The sequence below is a fragment of the Dermacentor variabilis genome, chromosome 11, assembly GCF_050947875.1.
Source record: "Dermacentor variabilis isolate Ectoservices chromosome 11, ASM5094787v1, whole genome shotgun sequence".
Classification (NCBI taxonomy): Eukaryota; Metazoa; Arthropoda; class Arachnida; order Ixodida; family Ixodidae; genus Dermacentor; species Dermacentor variabilis.
In genome coordinates this window covers 17,315,173-17,330,817 of record NC_134578.1, presented here as the reverse complement: position 1 = coordinate 17,330,817, position 15,645 = coordinate 17,315,173, and the positions used below count along the sequence as shown (strand labels likewise).

The 15,645-nt window shown below is 45.5% G+C and overlaps 1 protein-coding gene across 4 annotated transcripts in view; it reads right to left on the bottom strand.

Annotated features, from left to right (window-relative positions):
- The window catches only part of Ehbp1 (Eps15 homology domain containing protein-binding protein 1), a 77,020-nt gene that overhangs the window by 17,477 nt on the left and 43,898 nt on the right, over positions 1-15,645 (bottom strand). For 3 of the 4 annotated variants that reach the window (XM_075675944.1, XM_075675942.1, XM_075675943.1), the window contains exons 13-16: positions 11,588-11,641; positions 6,698-6,744; positions 5,848-5,977; positions 4,122-4,218 (exon numbers count right to left, since the gene is read on the bottom strand). In XM_075675944.1, the coding sequence (XP_075532059.1) occupies positions 4,122-4,218; positions 5,848-5,977; positions 6,698-6,744; positions 11,588-11,641 (328 nt within the window). The remainder of the gene's footprint in view (positions 1-4,121; positions 4,219-5,847; positions 5,978-6,697; positions 6,745-11,587; positions 11,642-15,645) is intronic. The other variant, XM_075675945.1, reaches the window with a different exon arrangement.

Sequence of the window (15,645 nt, the reverse complement as noted above, 5' to 3'; positions counted from 1 at the left end):
GTACAGTCCGAAACAACTAATGTTGACTGCTGTTGACATCTATGTAATGCGGCATGCGACGCGTCACGCGGATCGTTGCAGCACGAGACGCCGACACGCGTCGAGCTGGTGGTGCGTAGTGTTCCTGTATATGCTCCCGCAGGGAGCAGACTTGTGCATAACTTTTCCGGCGCTGCACGAATCGCTATTCGCCAAGCGCTATCACGTGGCGCAAAATTGATGTCAACTGCTCCACTGCACTGCTGCAAAGCCAACGTTATGCACGCGACGCCGACTCATCATTTCCGTCAGTGCCATTGACATAGCAATCTGTGGACCGTCGAGAGTGTGTTGCATTCATCGGCCGTGGGTAGCTGGTACGGTACTTGACAAGATAAGTTGAGGGCCTTGGTGAAGTGATACGAAACACATCATAGTGACACTTGTATTCCAGTATGACGGGGAGCAGCACACCAAACTGCGCAAACCGCCCAAAAGGTTGCAAAGCTTCTTACGCGCAGTGCCGTGCGAACAGACAGATGTGCGCCGGCGACTGGTATGGCGGGTATGGCTACTGCATACGGGCCGAGACTGGCCGGGTGTGTTTTATTTTTTGCAGGCGTTGTAGTTTTCATGTAATGTTGATTGATGCGCTAGTGTTCATTCTTGCATAGCAAGTGAAAACCTCACATGCTCCCGTTTATTAGACGGCTGTGATAGCTCCAGTATTTACTGCCTGCAATATCTTGCTTGTTATATATCGACCTTAGTCGTCACAAGGAATATAAAATTCTGCCTGTATGTTTAGTAAGCACTGTGTTACAGTAAATTGACCTGAGTAGTATGAAGAGATCAAGAACAATGTATTCCCATATTACAGTCTGCAAAGTGTGAATAATTACTTTGCAAGTTTGCAATCTTGGTGTGATTAGTACAATAAAAATAAGTTGTTGTTACTCTTAATAGCTTGCTGCCTTTCCAGTTGCATTGAATTCTGCCTCCCAAGGCTCCAAGAACAAGCCGCCATTGGTAATCCATTCCCTTGTACGAAATAAATTTGATCTACAAACTTCTGTACCTTGAATCTTTTTCCACTTGGAGATTTGCTGCTATGAAGCAGCTGTTTAGTCTGTGATGTCAATTAATCATACAAGTAGGCTATGCCCAAAATGTATGCACATGTACATTTGAAATGCGTTTAAATCTACACGTGCACACTGCATATGTCAAAAAGGTACAGCTGCTGTGATGAACGGCGGTTAGTGAGATTAGTGATAAATCACGCTCTCTTAACGTCACTGACATAACTACAGTAACAATATTTCGCTTGACGATGATCATTAATCGGCTGGTTTTGGCAGCCAAAATGCGCTCACATAATTCTCCACCTTGCGTGTGTGAAGTTTTCTTTAAACATCCTTTAAAACATTTCCTGCCTTCCAGCCTTGGCGAGAAAACTTCATATGCATGCTGAAAACCATTGCATTGCTTTTTGTTGCAAGGTACTGCGGATTTTCCCGCGAACTTTTGAGCTGTTCCAGCCACGGACATAGTCAGGATTTTATATCGGGGGATCGAGGGGGCCTTGCCCCCTATATGCATGTTCGTGCATGTATATATGTATATGCAAACTAAAAATTTCGGGGAGGGGGGGGGGGTTCGAACTACTCCCTTCCGGTTACGCCAATGGTTCGAGCGTAGCCTGCATTAAAAAGTGTCATCTTCTCAGCACTTGCGAACAATGCCGCATGGGGCTCGCGACCAGCAGACGAAAAAGCAAATGGAACACCGCGCGGCATTTGCCTCCTGCGCGCGCGAGGAGTGGCTTCACTGCATAGCTGGAACATAATGCCAGGGTTATGCGCAACTCTGCTCCCTGCGGGGGCATATACAGGAACACTAGTGCTGCCCGAGACGAGTGTTATTGCTTTCCTATCGCGTGGTGTTTTAAGAGGGCGACGGCAAACCAAAACGAAATGGAGCTGGTGCGCAACGCCGGACGCCGCCGAAGCGAAACGTGATGCCCACGTCGTGCCGCCTGCAGCAGGGAACTAAAAGCGTGCAGTACGCTGCCAATTAAACCATGCCCCACGCGCTGCAAAACAGATATGTGAAGATACTTATCGCAATACGTTTGGCTGCGACAGTTGTGAATGCGACGACCCGGACGGAGATTTGCTATTACCGGACTAAGAAAGGTGCGCACCGTATTTTTCACGTGTGACGGCCGGTTGTATGCTGTTCTTGACCGCGCGCGCCTCGCGGCTTTCCTTGTTCACATGGGATCTAGAGGCCGGAAAACGTACGCGATCGCAGTGCGCAGCAGAGGGAACGGCGAGTGCCGGTTACCGCCTATTAAAAGCGTGCGCTACGCTTCCGACGGCACCGCGCGCTGTGAAACAGATAAGCGAAGATGCTTATCGCAATAGGACTGGTGGTGATAACTGAGAATGCCGCGCGCGACGACCCCGGAGAAGATTTGCTGGTACCGAGAAACTGAGTGCGCGCCGGCGTTTATACACGCGAGACGGGCGGGCGAGAATTGCAGTGAAGCTGCCGCGGCAGGCAGCTATATACTGTTCCCGGTCGCGCACGCCTCGCGCATTTTATTGTTTACACTGGATTCAGCGGCGGGAAAACGTATCACACGATCACAGTTTGGCGACGTGCTGAACGTCGATGCCGAAAAATGATCTTTTCCGGGAACGTATGAACCGGTTAAGATATGAGCGTAGCTCTACGCGGTCGTTTCTTGCGTTCTCGATTGCGAACGTTGGCGCCAGGAAAACGTACATAATGGGAACGTATCAACGAGGGTCTACGGTAAATAAACCCTGCCTTACAAGGTATCGCTGCCAGCGCTGTTGCTGCCGTACACATCTACGGCAACCTCATATTCTGCAAATCATACTACCGTGTACAGACAAGCTAAAGGTTTCTAATGTCTCCAACCACTACTTCTCGCACCATTATCATGAGCGAAACATCGAGTTACGTACATAATGGTGCAGTCGGAGGTGAGCAGGTCCCACTTTTGGTGGAAAGAAACGAGGCTCTCGGGAGGGTTCAACGAACCATCCCCGGTCGGTTATTTCGGATGCGCCCAGGCTGATCCAGTTTCGTGCAGCATGTTTAGGTCTAAAATAGGGCATGCTCACTGGATGGAACATACAGATAAGGATGCGACGATATCTGAAACTTTCGAAGTTCAGGATATGTGGTGAAAGCAACGCTGTCAACAATGCAGCCATTGCGCAGTATCGCAATGGAAAGCTGCAGCAATCATTGTTGGAGCAGTTCGCGCCTGAAAGCATTTCCAACTATGACGAAACTAGGTTGCTTAACAAAAAATGATCCCAGTGAAAATTCTCGTGTTTGCTGTGATCCCTGCCATGGCGGCAAACACAGCATCGAACAGCTGACTGTCCTCGTCAGCAGCAACATGTTGGGCAGTGAGAAGCTTCGGATGCTTGTCACAGGGAAGTAAAAAAATCCCAAGGTATTCATTCTGAGGGGGCAACCCTACTCTTTCTGTACCAAGCAAACAAGAAGGTCCGGATAAGGCAACAGTTATTCGGAATGTACAGCTGCAAGTTGGATAAAAGGTTTCAACAGCAGTATATAATAGTTCTGATGTTTGCGGACAAATGCGCTGTGCATGGACACATTCATGGACAAATTCATGGACATATTCATGGACACATGGACACAGCTCAACTTCTGTGCGGAGTTAACCGACAATGAAATCGTGCATCAAGTGATGGTGGATTCGGACAACTCTGGCACTGAAAATAAAGACCTAGCGCCTGCACTGCTGACAACTGAAAGTTGACGCAAGCATTGATATGCTGTCATCAGTTATTGTTATTGTGCTGACAGTGCTGACTGACTATGTCTGAAATTGAAGCAAACCTCACTGCATGCAAGCAGAAAACCATATGAGAGCAACTCAACAAATTTTTCAAGCCAACTACATGCTCACACTGACATCTCGAATTTTTGGGGCCAGACACCAAACCCTCTGTTAAAAACACCCAAAACAGCTGACTGCTGTAAAGTGTTTGCAATGCTGCTGCTATTTCGTTATTCCAATGCCCATAAGAATGGTAGTAAGTAGCACAAAATTTGTAGAAAGTACTCACAGTAGGTTAAGTTGCATTTGCCGTCGAATTAGCGCATTCTTTTCGTTGACCAGGGCAAACCATTTCTGCATGCAGCGGTCTTCCTCGTCCTGGTCCCCTACACAAAAAGATGGGAAACAATGATTATTTTTGAACAAGCATCAGGCTCTGACGTTCATGGCGGTATGGGTATTTGGTACAATCACTGTACTTGTCATGTCAATTCACATGAATAATGATATTAATGTAGTGATCCATGTAAAGCTATTGAAAAGGAAGCAAACACAGAAGAGTATAATGGAGGCTTATTAATAAGAAAAAGCAGTTTGAGACTTGAACATGATATTCGATGATAATAGGTAACAATAACTTTTTTTATTTTGAGACTATGGAAATACACTTGTGTTACTTGTTTAAATAGTGTTGGGCTGTTAAGCCCGAGGTCGTGGGATCTAAACCCGGCCACGGCGGCCGCATTTCGATGGGGCCGGAATGCGAAAACACTCATGTACTTAGATTTAGGCGCACGTTAAAGAACCCCCAGGTGGCCCGAATTTCCAGAGTCCCCCATTACAGTGTGCCTCATAATCAGCTCTTGCTTTTGGCACGAAAAATCCATAATTTTATTTTATTTAACTTGTTCAAATACATGAAGTTGGTTTTAGTTAACCTGCCTAAGCTAAATGTTGTCTCAAGAGGCTCAATGCAACTAGAATCCATTGTTGCCAGACTTTAAAAAAAAAACAAATTATACAAATTTCATGCACTGTGGAGAATTGGTGTAGCACGATAAGAGACACGGTGCAGCACTTCCTCACATTTCATGCAGCAGGTTTTGGCGCCAAGCACATCCTGCAACCGTCCTCGACTACGTCAGCTGACCTGAGAGACACTCCCTGAGAAATATGACACAGCTCTACTACTGACCACAGCATCTTAACTTCTAAGCATCACAAAGAGAGTGTCACTAAAACGAGGCCTCCCAATCACAGCCACTTATGTCCAATTGAAGCTGTAGAATTGGCATTTAGAAATAATGGTTGCAAATGGATGATGGAACGGCTGCATGGGCTTCTTCTTTAGACATAGAACTTCTTTCTTCACTGTCCGCTAGCAGAATGCTTGCTAGCTAGCAGAGGGCTGGCTACGACGGTGAAATTTATCAAACGAGAAACCTAGCACCCAGTAGCCACCACATCAAACCAATGAGAGGTAGGCAAAGAAAGCTTTGCTTTAAAAGCAATACTTCATGTGACGATCTGGGAAATGAGTAACAATGCTTAAACCCTGTGGAGAAATATGGGGCCCAAACCCTGGCTGTCTGTTTCGGGCCACATTTGCACTGGCCTTCTGCCTCTTCCTCTTCTGTCGCTGCTACTTTCCAAAAGGACGAGATCGCTCACAGACGAAATGACAACAGTTTCCCCAACCTCAACCAAGTGTCCCTCTCACAGCTATTGCTGCGAATCGAAGTCAGACCTGAATCTAAGCACCTAAGTGTTTTCGCAGTCAGCCCCCGCAGAAAATGCAGCCACAATGGCCGGGAATTAAACAACAACCACATCCCCAGCTCAGCAGCAAGTTGCCATGACCACCGAGTCGGCTGGTAATAGAGGTTGGTAAAGAGGTCATGGCTAAGGATGAGGCTAGCTCGGAATTAAAAGTTATCCATTGGACTGTTCGTGATTGCATTCTGCCAATAATTATAAATGAAATAATGCAAGACATCACGGAGGCTTCCACTCACCGCTCTTCATCACCTGCCGCAGGTAAGGCTCGAACCGCTCTGCCTGGGCATCGACCCGTTGCCGCTCACGCTCTAGGGCCTCCAGCTCCAGCTCTACGTAGGTTTGCCGCCGCCTTGAGCCACTGGACAGCTGCGTCATAGAAGGGGCATGAATAAGGGAGCCAGGCAGTGGAGCATGTTACATTTCACATGAACTTGCTTGGCAATTTCACAATGCATATGTGCAGAAACTGTTTGGACCTATAGCCTATGGCTGGTGTATTAGTATGTCTGGTATAAAAGTACAACTGGAGCTGTGATACATCAGTAACTGTTCGGGCAAAAAGAAAAGAAAAAGCAGTTCAATATAACGCAAAGATCATTGCTAGTTCACCAACAGAACATTCCTTCCTAGCAGGATATAATTTTTCCAGCTAACGAAATGCAGAGGCAGCTTTGGAAGTGCAATAAACAAGTTTAAAGTACTTTCCTGCTTTCACGCGCCCAAAAATGAGATGCAAATAAGCCACGTTTAGCAGTGTTTTCACTAATCATAACTACTTTTCTGAGCTCTTTGCTACTGTAGCTATGCACTGAATTTGGCTGCACTTAGGTGTGGCACAGTTGGAAAAAAAAAATCTATGAGACCGCGTCAACGTAGGGTTGCCCTTCAGGACCCAATAAAGTTCTCCATACCATACCATGAGACTGCTAAAAGTCTGCCTCTGTACTATATTCACAATCTCGTCACACTCATGCAAAAGCATTCGTCCTTACTGGGGCATTCAACATTCGTCCTTCCTGAAGCATTCTGCTGCACATTGCTAGCCCTAGGACAGTTCCTGAAGCTGTAATTGCTGTGTACACTCACCTCACTCTCTCGACTTAGCTCCTCAGACCGTTCAGAATCGTCAGAGCCTGCAAAAAGTTGGCATCACTCGCAACAGGCAACTGCAGGTTGAAAATGGAACAGCGTTTAGACAACAACGCAACAAACAGTATCATACAATGAAAAGTAAATGTTCAGCAATTATGAATAATAACAATTAAAGAAAGAACGAAAGGGCATTGAAACATTAGTTGCCCAGACAAGTGCAGCATGTGACATAAGCATATTGTCCAAAGGTTAGCATAGAAGCATAAATGCGAGTTTCTAAATACGCGATGACAAAGTGGAGCTTTACTGACATCACGCTGCTGGTGCAGCCAGGAGCTGTACCTTGCGAAGATTAGCTTCTTGCAATTCTAGCCATTTCTTTTAAATGAAATTAAAATTATGCTGGTCTTAAAATTAGTATTAATTACTCTTAGGGCATCGAGCTTGTGCAAATTTAACTCTGACATGACTTACTGCACGAATACAAAAAAGCTGTCACTTTATCACATGCTGTGCCAGTTCTTTTTCCAGTGTAGCCACGACAACAGCAGTGTTGTTCACTGTCATTTGTGCCAGGTGAGCTGTTACATGTATTCTGGTAAAATGCAGCTATAATAAAGATAAATAAGAAAAGAAGGAACACCTCTGTAGTATGCAGGTACAGTGAAGCCCCCCCTTAAGTTGAACAAGGTTAGTATATTAGCCAATCCAATTTTAATATTTCATTAACATCACTGGGAGTACATGCTTGATACTTACTGACGAAAAATATTTCCCCAGGCCGTCCTATCAAAATGGAACTGCACTCGGCTGGAATACTAATTAGTTGTTACTTTTAATAAGAGTGCACAGTACTGCACCATCAGAAAAGATGTCTGCAGTTAGACAATCTGTAAAAATAATTTACTTACGATTGGTTTCACGTCTGCAACAGCGTTTCAGCAGTATACCTCTATGCATCAGAGGTAGCAATCGCACAACCGTTTGCTTTGCAAGGATACGGGGACAGCCACAATGCACTCAAATAAGATCTTATCGATCGCCACCCGGACTTGCTTTTTGAAACAACCAGAGAACCCTTACCAGTCAGACTTACAGTGGAAAAGCCTTCTGTGTCTACTAGACGATGCTTTGCAGACACTACAGACTATGCAGGTTCCTACGGTAAGGGCGAAAAAAATCAGGCAGGGTGCAATGTCAGGCAGGTTGTCCAACGGCTGTGCTTAGGAGCAGCATGGTAATGGAACTGGAGGGAAAAAAAATGTTGACAGTCCTGCACGTTAGCGAACCCAGGACCTTTTTTTGTCTGGAGAGGGGTAGTAGGGGCTGAAATTTTGTCCAGAATTCAATAAAGTATTTAAGGGGCTCTAAAGAGAATAGCATTATGGAAAGAGAGTATGAATTGTGGAAGGCCGATGCTATGCTATCGGCTTGCCACCCTCTCGCTAAATAACCCTAACAATAAATGTATTGATGTAACAATGATAATGATAAAAGAGCTATGAGAAACATATTTGTGATGTATACGTTCAATGCAAAGGGTGGCTTTGCCGTCTTGTTTCCCTTATTGTGAAGGCTTCATTACATGTGTCCCCACGGCAAATGTGTAACAAATTTTGTTTGCTTTTAATTGACCTTACCTTGTTTACTCTATTATGTAAATGCTATTGCATTCATTCTTTTATATCATTCTACCTATCCTCTTGCCATTGCCCTTGGTAATTCTTCCTTGTGTCTGTGCATAACTGACTGTAAATGATGCACTTCTGTAGTGTCGAGAGGCCAATCACCTCGTCAAGCAAAGTCTAAGAGCTTTTAGTGAGAGCTCATTCCTCTCATGTAAAGGAAAATAAAGGAAATTAAATTGGACTGGACATAGCATCTTTTTTTTTTTTTTTAATTAAGTGACCAAAACTTTTAAAAATCCACTGTGGCATGTAGCATAACTCTACACCTCTAGCTGGACTACTGTAAGCGGTAGACATTTCTTGCACGAAAAATTGAAATGCATACTCCACTAATTACAAAATTGTGCCAATTACTTTATGGCACATATTGCAATTTACTAATTGTAACCAATGAGTTTTCAAGGCATATCTACTTGGAAGAAATTTTCTGGATGACACCAATTTTCTAGATGATGAAATACATTGATGTTCTTGTCGTTCAATTTCGATGAAGAAAATGAAGTTTTATCAATAAGTAAGTGGAACAAAAGTGCATTTTTATCACAAGTTTGACAGCGCTTATCTCTGAACAGCTGCTAGTTTCAAGGTTCATTCCAAGTGGATGCGAGGCTTGAGAACTCACAACGCACAATTGGTGAATTGCAATTTGTGTCATAAAAGCAATTAGCTGTTAAAAAGTTCAGGATTGGGAGGTTCTAAACTCTTCCCCTCCCCCCTCCCCCTCCCCCCCTCAATATCTGGTGCATTACTGGTGTGTACTATTGGGTGCATTACTTCACCCGCTCCTTCAGAAACTGCAAACATTGTGAATCAACTAGCCCTTAACTGACAATGACTTCCTTTTAACTGGGTGAATTTTGTTACTCTTCCCCCTTTTGCCAACAGGCAATGTTATCATGCGGTTAACATTTCTCAGCTATTTTTGTCATAACCTTCCAACAAAGTATTAACTTAATTTGCATTTTTCCCTTTTCGCCAGCTTTACTTGCCCTGATGAGCTGTGCCCTTATTCCATCATACACGGAGACAGTAGTTAACAAGTGATAACAAAATGGTCATTACAGCGCATCTAAGCATTACAAAATGCAAAAATTTGGCCAGTTTGAACAGATTTCCTCACAGAACTCACCAACACTACCTCTTCACGTTAATATTCATGCTATTTGTGGGTAAGTTCCACCTTTTCCATGAAGACTGATTACTTATCAAGAATGGCAGCCTCTGGTAGGAAACAGCCTCAGAGATCATCGTTTCAACCTACAGCTCCTGCAACTGAGCTGGCAAGTGCAAGATGTACTCACACATTTCTTTTTATTGGGTTGTCTGCTATCTAAAAGCATGAATTTTTTATACAGTGATCATGTCAGCTCTTCACAAAGAATGCTGACAGATTTTTAACAACTGTAATGGCCTTTCACAAGCCTTTAACACGACAAATGAGACAGCTACAGCAGCCATTGCATTGAGGCGCACATACTCTAAAAACTGTTTGGTACTGCCATGTTGTGAATATAGCATGAATAATAGCAACAATGAACACTCAACATAGCAATAATCATCATATGGGCCGCAGACTCCATTACCGGGCAAGAAGAAAAAAGAATGTACAGCTCCTGTAGTAATAAAAAATTGGAGGACGCTTAAGCTTCGCCTTCAAGAGTGGAACGCGACAGCGTTCCCGTCGACCCGCCAAGGGGTGTAAGACAATGGGCTACGACGCAGCGACTACGCGCCCCGCATCGGACGCGGTGAGCGTCGAGCAACGCAGCGTTCGGCGCGACAACGAAATGTGCGCCTGAGCAAGTGACGCACACCTGAGCCTTAGAAAAAGCTCGTTTCTAAGGCAACACCGCGTTCACTAGAGGCGCTTTTGTACCGCTTTGAAGCATCGAACTCGTGGCTCAGTGGTAACGTCTCCGTCTCACACTCCGGAGACCCTGGTTCGATTCCCACCCAGCCCATCTTGGAAGTTGCTTTTTATTTATGAAGTGCCTGCCGTGATTTATCGCTCACGGCCAACGCCGCGGACGCCGACACCGACGCCGACGACACCGGCTTTTCTGCGACACGAGCTCCTTAACGCTATCGCGTTAAAATGTTTTGATAGTGAATATAGCACACACGAGGTCAACATTTGTCTTCCAGTTTCATGACCATGCTGTTTTCAATAGTGCGTCAGTGAGGTGCAGAGACATGCAGTGATAAGGAACACATTCTGGAACAACCGCTTTGGCCAATATCACCTTTAAGTAAGTATTTACTAGTTGCCCAGACCAGTTGAAGCATTTAACGACACAGTAAATTTGTGGGATGCTTGCATCGGCTACAGACTTTCAGATTTAGTGACCTTAAAAGGGATTTGCCCACTAGAAGTGCTCTGGGGAGGCTATGGGGTTTTCTGGGCTGCTGAAACATTGAAACCCTGTTCTGCCAAAATTTGTGACTAAACAAATTTTGTGCCTAAGAGTGCGATCTTGTAATATTGTCACATACACACTGTTCTCACTTTTAACGGTGACTGATTTTCCATGGGTTTCATTGTGACCAAGTTATCGCTCGGCACAAAATATAACAAATTTTAAACGTCTTTCGCCAATATTAACACGTAATGAATATATGCTTATAGAATACTGGATATAAGAATGCGGCTTCATTAGAGCACGGTTCAACCACACAACCCATCCTTTGCATGATGGCTGAATCGCCATACTTGCAGCTCCGACGGACGCTATACTAGCAAACAACTTTTCTTGGCAATGAAGCAAAAGCTACGGGGGCAGAACTTCTCACATGTATTCCAATTTTTGCAGCTAATCCACATTTACAGACATCCCATATGCAATGGCACCGAGTTCAGTATTTTAAGTAAACTGAACAGAAATTGTTCGCCTCATTTTGGCACAAAATGTAGTACTTGTTTCACAGAGATGTTCATGGTAATGTCGCTTATGGTACACCTTTGCACTCTTTCATCAGGGAAGCTGTTAAGAGGAATTCGGTTCCGCAGCTTTGGTTCTGCAGGCTTCACTTCATAGTGAAGAAAACTTGTCTGTGTGCATAGTGCAACATTTCGCTCTAGTAGGAGAGATTACGCTGTTAAAAGCGATTGTTCCAGAATATGGGGCAGGGTTTTCCAGACATATGCAGAGGTCGACGTGTGCATGCAAGCATGTCAGGCAGGACTGTCTCTACTCACCACCTATGCGCCTCTTCTGGAACTGGTAAAACCTGGTAGGCCGCAAGGAGCTACCTAGAGAACCACACCACCACTTTCAGCATGCACGCCACCCCCTTCACCAATCCCCCAAAATCCGTCACCGACCCTCTCCAAACACTCCTTCGGGTGCAATGTGCAGCAAGCAGGCATGCGTCTCATGCTGGCGTTAAAAAAATGTTAAACAGATACTAAAGACTAAATACCAAAGATTAAAAGAGTGTGAAAAACACACGACAAACCGGCAGACAACACAAACATTGGTCATCTCATAACACCAGCAACAACATTAGTGCTTGCACTGTCTGCACAGTGGACGTCACAAATGCTGGTCGCCCCGCGATGACATCGGTGCTTTTGCCGTCTGCTAACTTTCACAGTCAGCACAGCAGACGACAAAAGTGCCAGTCGTCTTGTGATGACACCAGCAACACCACCAGTGCTTAAGCCGTCTGCTCCCTCTATTCATGCCATCTGGTCAGCAGATGACAAAAGCACTGGGCGTCTTGAGAAGACACCAACAAAATGAGGGCTTGTGCCATCTGCTCACCCTACTTAAAGGAACACTAAAGGTTACCAGAAAGTCAAGTTAAAGTGGTAGAGCAATGTTCCAGAACGTCTAAGGCGTCAATATAATCGCGAACAGAGCTTTAGTAACCGAGAAATTGAGGTAAATGCATGACACGATTTGAGACCCCCCAGCGACATTCCAGTACTAGCCCGATGATGAAAGCACTCCTCATAATTTGTGTTACTAATACTCAACTACTCGTATTAAAAATATCATTTCATTCGATTATAAGACGGAAAAAAATGCTACTTGTCTACGTCTATTCGATTCTAAGAAAAAATAACATTTTGACATTACCCTTCAGTAATATGGGTGGTCGAAAGGTTTCATTTTCGCTCGACTCTGCGCCGGGCACGCTTTGGAGTTTCAGTGGTTTCGTTATCGCGTCGTGCTGTGAGGGTTCTGCTGGCTCGCGAAACTTTCATTTGGAAGAAGCAGCGAGAATGCCACGTCCATGTGATGTCGTGGGAAGCCCTCGTTGCTTTCCCGCTCCGGAGAGCCGGTGTCGAGGCCGTCGTCGTAGTACGCAACGACGCCGGCAGCGTAAGCCCTCAGCAGCAGGTCGCGCTCGTCAGTGCTCAAATCGCTGGAGTTGAGCCCACCATCGCGAGCTAATCTGTCGTTGTCAGGGTCCATTGTGACGAGCGTCGAAGTTTGCGTCATAGAATGAAGTACCAGCTTATGGTCGCGCGTTTCTCCTTCCGCTAGCCACCATACGACCGCTTTCGCTCTCCTGTCGGCTCTGTCTTGGCTCTGTTTCTGGCCGCGCATTTGCGTTTTGCGCAGAAAAGCCGTAGCGCCGCCTGCGGACGCCGTTCTACACACCGATGGCGCAACGTCACTATGAGACCATGATGTCAGTACTCCTCGATCGGAAGGCGGGCGATTTGACAGCACTAGAGGTATGCGGACGCTTTAGGACGCATTTTCTCTTAAAATAAGCCTCTCCTTGGCATGAAACAAGCGTTTCGAGATTTCTGGGATAGTATTTCAACAATCTACGTTGACTTAATAGTAACCTTTAGTGTCCCTTTAAGCAGCGTTCCTAGCATACAACACAACGGCTGGTCGTCTTGTGACGGCACTAGCGACGACCCCAGTGCTTGTGCCGTATGTTCTTTCTACTTGCGCTGTCTGCCAGCCAATCCATGTCTTTCTGGCTGCTTTCAAGTTTCAAAATCTCTAATGGTGTTAAAGAATAAATAAGTATGGAGCATAATCAACTAGGCCAAGCCAACAGCTGACAGAACAAATATCTAATCAAGCTAAAGTGACAGGTTAGTTTTTCAGGGTGTCTACAGTGTTACTTTTATTGAGAACTACAATTTCTAACAGTCAAGTTAAGAAGGAAAAGCGGTGCAGGGGTGTTGCTGAAGGCACGGGGATGCCTGGAAGTGGGCAACTTAGGATTGCCAGCTTACTAATTTCATCCGCAATAAATTCCAAAGTGGGAGCCATCAGTAGAAACTCAAAATATGCTGATTATATTGCAATTAAGCAGTGGTCTCATGTGTCATGGCTACTGTCAACTTTGTGTCTTCACCATAGCCATCACAGATGGCACCACTGTTCCGTTGCAGCATGACAAATTTTTTATGGTGCCACCAAGGATGACACCAACAACCACTTCCATCAGCTAGCCGGTACCACCACAATATTTTTTGTATGCATTCTTTCTAATATTACCAACAAATCCATTAACACCTTTAAATTTCTTCACAAAAGACTATTTTGTAAACTTTACAAAAATTTTGGGAGGGATGGCAGATACTATGTCTGTGTAACCCAACCTTGAAAGCGCTGCATGTTACGTGATGATTTGATGTATTTGTGCTGCATGCATCATTTCCCTTTCCACCATTCACTGAGTTTTCTTCGGTTTTCCTGCGAACCCTCTTGTTAGCATCATCATCAGAAACTAGCTCAGGTCAAGCAAGCAATCCACAAGGAACACTGAAAGCATCGAAACTAAATTTAGTCCGAGACACAATTCCTAAATGCTTCGTGCATCTGTTTCTTTCCTATCGCTGGCTTCTTTTTCCGAAGTCCTCTCTCAAACACTTTGCCAGGAGTGCTCCTACTGGCTGTAGTGAATTTGGATCATTGGCAGACTCGTTTCCCACACATTTTGGCAGCAGTGGGCTGCATATTTCGCATGCTCCGAGGTTCAAGATCTGTCTGGTTACCTCGAGTTCCCTTCATTGCTGCATCGTAGCAGCAGCCTGATGGTGATAACAACATGATTTGCGCAAGATAAGGGAATATGTTCACATTTCTTTGCAGTGGCAAAGCTACTTTGCATTGTGTGATCTGACGGGTGCAACGCTAGAAAAGTTTTTAATTGTCATCGTGCACCAAAGACAATGGAAGGCGTGGAATACAGTAGAACCCCGCTGTTACGTTCCTCCCTGCTGCGTTTTCCCGGCTGCTACGTTGTTCTCATCCGGTACTGGCATAGCTTCCATAGGATCCAATGTATAAGGAACCCCGCTGTTACGTAGTAGCTGTGAAAACGTTCCCGCATGATGCGTCGCAACCTGAACCTGCCTGGGCTAAAGTAGGTAACGCGCTCCAACCGCCATTTTGGCTTTCGAAGAGTTTTGACCGGGCTTGGCTATGGCACTGGCTGCAAGAAGCCGCACGCCAGTTCGAGAGGCCGCCACTAGGTGGCCATTTGTGCAAAATGCTCTCACTATCATCACTGTGATTACGGTCACCGCATGGTTTGTTGGATGCATGGAGGAAGGAAACTGAGGAGAGGCCCTACCCCCTCCGCGCGCTAGGAGAAAAGTGTGGAGGAAGTGACGTAGTAGGGTCTCCTCTTTTTCGTTGATTTTTTATTTCTTTGCCGTAGTGGTCACGCCTCTAGGGCCACAATAGTGGCTCTGTTTTGATTCAGTGCGTGCACACGTGTTGCTCTGTAGGTTTCGTACCATGGCAAAGGTGCCATGCGGGCAAATTTACGTTGGTCTCCGTGTTTTGTTGCGGAGGAACTAAAGTTCGTGAAGTGAACGCGCATGCAACGCTGCACGCAATGTACCCAATGGCAAAACGGACGATGGAATATCCGCGGGAAATTTTGTCCTCTTTGGCGGAATCATGCTAAGATGCTAACGATTGTTTAGTATTGCTGCGGGGCGCGCAGGTCCGAGCAGCACGGTTGCGCGCAGCACGGCGTGGTTTTGCGAGAAATGTAAACAAGAGAGGAGAGCTGGCCCGATAGGCGAAGCAACGCCATGAGCAACGCCAACTTCCGGCTTCACTTTAAATTCACAAAGAGTGACGTCAGGGCCTCTCCTGAGTTTCCTTCCTCCGTGGTTGGCCGGGTCGACTCACGGAGGAAGGAAACTCAGGAGAGGCCCTGATGTCACTCTTTGTGAAGCTAAGGTGTTAGTGAAGCTATAGCTAAAGGGAAGTCGGAAGTTGGCATTGCTCATGGCGTTGCTCCGCCTATCGGGCCAGCTCTCCT